This window comes from Suncus etruscus, chromosome 3 (genome assembly GCF_024139225.1).
Source record: "Suncus etruscus isolate mSunEtr1 chromosome 3, mSunEtr1.pri.cur, whole genome shotgun sequence".
NCBI lineage: Eukaryota > Metazoa > Chordata > Mammalia > Eulipotyphla > Soricidae > Suncus > Suncus etruscus.
Window position 1 is genome coordinate 137,467,652 of NC_064850.1, and position 5,343 is coordinate 137,472,994.

At 41.0% G+C, this 5,343-nt stretch overlaps 1 protein-coding gene across 1 annotated transcript; it reads right to left on the minus strand.

Moving 5' to 3' along the window:
- Positions 1–1,805: 1,805 nt before the first annotated feature.
- MC5R (melanocortin 5 receptor) lies at positions 1,806–2,806 on the minus strand. Its single transcript, XM_049770114.1, has one exon. The coding sequence runs from the start codon at positions 2,781–2,783 to the stop codon at positions 1,806–1,808; it is 978 nt and encodes a 325-aa protein (XP_049626071.1). The 5' UTR covers positions 2,784–2,806.
- Between the last annotated feature and the right edge of the window lie 2,537 nt (positions 2,807–5,343).

Below are 5,343 nucleotides of genomic sequence, written 5' to 3' on the forward strand. Positions count from 1 at the left end.
ATTTCTCACCCCACCTCCCCATCCCACCCTTCTACTAGACTTCAAGTTGCTAAGGGTAGAGATCATGTATGTAAGTGTATCTGTGAGCTACACCCAGGAAGTTTCTCTTCTTTGTAGGTTTGACCGGTTCATCCTGATGTGATCCCAAGTAGTCTTCTGCTGTACAAATTTCATATCTTTTCTTAATTGGGAAACGTTTAAATGTGAATATTCACTAGTAAAATATAAGGTACTAGGGGATGAAGTGATAACACAGTGATAGGGCTCTTGTCTTGCACGTGGCTGACCTAGATGGACCTGGGTTCAATCCCTGGTGTCTCATATGATCCCCAAGCCACAAGCAATTTCTGAGCTCATAGCCAGTTTTGGGTATGGCCCAAAACCAAAAAAAAAAAAAAAAAAAGAAATACTAATACTACCAAAAATATGTGAATGCAAAACAGGAGCTATTAATAACAAGTCCTTCAAATAAAAACACTGGTTAAAGATGGGGTCTCACACTTGTAGCACTGTCCTGCAGACCTCTTGGATTCCAGTCTACTGCCTACACAGTACATTGGCTACATTTTATTAAAAGAAATATCGTAACTATGAGTGTTTTTTAAGATGCTACTATTTTCCATGCAGTTCTTGTGACTGTTCTATAAAATTGACCCAGAAGTTGCAAAACTGAAATGAAACAGCTCTGTCCATAGTGCCCAATGATGGCCAAGTCATTTGCCATTCTAGGCTATGAAAGATCAGACTCCCTGGATTATGAATGGGCACCTGTTCTCTGTCTGCTGAATTTAGATTGGGATGTACAAAGTATCCAGTGACATAATTCAGATTTCAAGGCTGGCCTAGTCTCAGAGTCAAAGAAATCTTGACATGGGAATGTACTGTATATGGCACTGGAACACCTGAAATCTCTGACTTGCCCCCACTTCTTTGGAAACCCTGAGTTGAGTCAAAGCAAGATTTTATTAAAGGCTTTTTTAAAAGTCACAGAATTTTCATATTACATGAAGCAAGACTAAAGCCAAAGGTTAAACAAAAAGAGCTTAAAAACATTCCATAACAAATGGTTAGAAAATTTTAAATTTAAAGGATGTAATCACCCAGTCCTGCCCTGAGACGTATGTATAATGACCAGAAGTTTCAAACATAGTTATGAAACTGATTCTAGGATGAGGAAATCATCAAACATAATATAGAAATTCACAGCTTTCTTTTTGTTTGCAGCCAGTTCTTTTTGATGCTAAAGCTTACACTCAGACTGAACACACACTTAGTAGATGCAGGATAGATGGGACCACTCAGAAATGGGTGGGAACAGGGGGGTAACAAAAAGGAAAACAGCTCAGCAAGAAATTTCCAAATTGGATGGACACATGCTTGTTTGACTCAACTGTTGCCACAGAGGAAGAAAAAATGGGAAAGAGGGTTCTGTCTTGAGAGTAATTTTGAGATGGAAAAATAAGAGTGCCTACCTAGGTTGTGTGTGTGTATGTGTGTGTGTGTGTGTGTGTGTGTGTGTGTGTGTGTTGGGCTACACTCAGAAGTGCTCAGGACTTATCCCTGGCTCCTATACAATAGGGATCACTCCTGCAGTGCTTGGGAGACCACATGAGATGACAGAAATTGAACCCAGATTGTGCCTTACCGACTGTTCTATTTCTCTGACCCCAAATGCCTAGTTTTAATGAACAGGTTTGTTTTGGGGGGGTGTTGTTGTTGTTGTTGTTGATTTCTTGGCTATCCATTATTTGTTTTGTTATCAGGAAATAATGACACAAGGAGGTCTGCAGAGAGGTTTCTTTGGTTTAATACCTGCGAAGGAATCTACAGGGTATTCTAAAGCCATGACAACAAATAATCTCTTTGAAAGTTTTCCTCATCTCTTGGCTGCGGAAGGCATATATTAGAGGATCAATCACAGAATTACACATGATGAGGATGAGGTACATGTTGAAGTGAGACATAAAACAAGAACAATAAATGTTATGAGGACAGGAAATCATCAGAATAAGATGCAAGAAGAAGGGAGCCCAACATACAATGAACACCCCCAATAACATGGTGAGGGTTACTGCACCTTTCATACTGGTCCTTTGCTGCACAGAACTGTACCCAGGTAGAGCTGCAATGCGTTTGACGTGAGTCCGTGCCAGCAGGAACATGTGTATGTACAGAGAGACCATGAGGAACAGCATGGTGAAGAACATGGAGATGAGGCAAATGACAACATACTTGGATTCATAGTAAAGAATAAAGACAATGCCACAGCCTGTGCAGAAAGTCCAGATGCAGGCGATCACCAGTCCTGAGCGCTTCACAGTCATGATGTGGTGGTAGCGCAGGGCATAGAAAATGGTGACATATCGATCCACAGCAATGGCGAGCAAACTACACATGGACGCCACCACAGAAATGCAGATCATAGAGTCAAATACATTGTCTATATGACGCACAAAGGTGTCTGCTATCACCACGTGCTTATTATTGATTAAGTATATGGTAATGGTCTCCCAGGCATTGGACATGCTCACCAGCATATCAGCTACAGCTAGACTGCACACAAAGAAATACATGGGAGAATGTAAATTCTTGTTCTTCACTATGGCCCCAATGACCAAGATGTTCTCTAAGAGACTGATGAGACCCAGAGTCAGGAACACCTCCACAGCGATACCCATATCTTCACACAGCAAAGACTTGTTCTTCACACTGGGTGCAGAGAGGTTACCTTCTGTCACATTCAGGTTGAGATCCAAGAAACGCACATAAAATGAGGAATTCATGGCTCTTCTTCTTGGCAGCCAATGCACTGTAAAACAGCATTTTAATTCATGATCCAGGGAGCCGAACAATCTACCAAAGATACACAGTGATGATCCAAGAAAAGCACAACCTCAGTATAGTGAATGAACTCATTGCATGAGTGTGAGGCCATCGCTCACCAGTTTCTCCCCTAATCTTCCTAAGACAGAATATGCTTCCAATATGTAGTCTTAAGTGTATTCAATCCTCCAAAATGTAGTCTTATGATATCCAAGCCTTCAGGACTCTCACTATTTAACATAAGTTTTTTTTGGGGGGGCCACAGCTGGTGGCCCTCAGATGTTATTCCTGGCTCTGAATTCAGGAATAACTAGTTCCTGGCAGACTTGGGGTACCATATGGGATGTTAAAGATCAAACCCGAGTTGGCTGCATGCAAGCTCCTAACTTTTGTACTATTGTTCCAGCCTTTCTAATATATTTAAATGGAATGAATACCTATCTGTATACATCCCAGATAGCTTTATTCTTTATACTGTTGTTGGGGCACATAAGTTTACTGTTGGAAGTGTCCCTGATTCAAAGTAGAAATTTCCTTAAATGTCCTGGTTTTCCCATTTTGAGTTTCCAACTCTGTATGTCCCTCAAGTAGGTTCAAACTTCTGAAGGCTATTACAGATACCTGTTCGCTTAGGATGACAGATGGTACCTTTATGACATGGAACCTTGTTCTTGTAAAATCTACCAGGATTCAGTGTCCCCATAGTAACAAATACTGTACTCAAAGTCAGCACAATCACATAAAAATGGACTTGGGACCGGAGTGGCACAGCAGTAGGGATTTGCCTTGCACACAGCAAACCTGGGACTGACCTGGGTTCAATCCCTGGCATTCCATGTGGTCCCCCTAGCCTGCCAGGGGAGATTTCTGAGGGTAGATCCAGGAGTAACATCTGAGCTCAGGTGGGTGTGCCCTACTAAATAAAGGATTCTCTTAGGAAAGATGCAGTAAATAGGATGCTTGCCTTGCATACAACTAGCCTGGTTTTGATCCCTAGTATCCTGTATGGTTCCCATGCAACGTCATGAATAGATTCCTGAGTGCAGAGTCAGGTGTGCCCAAAAGAAAAATAAAAGTGAGTCTCCTAAATGTATAGATTTAAATTGTACATTGTCCCCCTCCTCCATAAGCATTTTCCCTAATTTTCTGCATTTAAAATTCCACAAATTTGATTAATAATTCTGGGTTATCACATATACACAGCACAAATAAATAAGAGGTTCCATTGACTAAGTCCCAAAGTCACTCCCTGCTGTCCTGTTTCTCTCCTGAGACATAATTCCAAAATCCTTTTGTTCTCCAAACTCAGAGCACATCTAAAGTAAGAGAATTCTTTCCCTCATTCTTATTACTAGTAAAAAAAAAAAGGTACATATTGAACCATAAGTATTTGCTACTTATGTCTAATATCTCAGAACATTGATCAGCAACTCTACTATCGTCTTAAGCATGTCCTCAGACTGTTTAAACATCCACTGGACAACTAGTTTGCTTCCAAATAGGTTAGGCATGATTTTGTATTCCCTTTAAGGCAATTTCAAGGAAAAAAATGAGTGTAGTTACTTACCTGGACTTTACTTCACGTCTCTTCTATTATACAGCAGCCCTCAGCCCCTCACTCTGGATGCTGGCTCAGCCTGGGCACCTGGCATCCTCAGACTGAGATGTCTTCTTGGAGCTAAATGCCATTACCCTGGAACCAGGGTTCTTCCACACCCAGGCAAAGGCGGCTTAACTCTCAGCCTTGCTCTCTTACTTTTATGCAGCTGTGCAACACGCCTCTCTGTCACTGCCTCCACCTCCAAGAATAGGAATGTCTCCTCTTACTGCTTTCCAAACACAAGTCTCAGGTACCACCTAGTGGCCCAGAAATGTAGAGCATGACCTGTTGTACTTTGAAGGATAAAAGGAACAAGTTCTATGCACACACTGTGTGTGTTTTGGGGGTAAGGGGACCTGTGCCAAGATTGACAACCCAAGACTTTTTTATTTGAGGAAATTCTTCTCAAAAAATGCATTCAGATGGTTCTATTTTGTTTTACTTTTAAACTTTTCTTTCCTCTTTTTTCTATGTTCTGATGAAAATGTTGTTCTACCTCCTCAGGCCCTTTTTCTCTTTCCTGGATGCCAATCACATGTTTACAGTCAACTGTTCTTCAGGAACCAGTTCTTGAAAGTTGTCATCTGGCATCGTTTTTATGTGTTTATTTTTAACAGTTAATTTATTTACGTACTGTGGATACAAAACTGTTCATGATTGAGTTTCTGTCATAAAATGTATACCATGCTTCATTAGTGTACTTTTATCACTATCAACTTCCCCAATTTCCCTCCCACCTCTGGGGCAGGCATATTACTCCTCTCTTTTCTTTTTGCCACGTTTTCATCATTGTTAATGAAGGGGTACCATTATCCTCTTTATCCACTTCCAACAACCTGTTCTTGTGCTGAGTGATGAGTTCCAACTATCATTGTCACAGTGGACCCATCTCTACCCTAATTGCACTCACTCTTCTTTAT

Excerpts from the sequence above, each read along its gene's own strand:
- MC5R (XM_049770114.1), bottom strand. The coding sequence starts at position 2,783 with ATGAATTCCTCATTTTATGTGCGTTTCTTGGATCTCAACCTGAATGTG.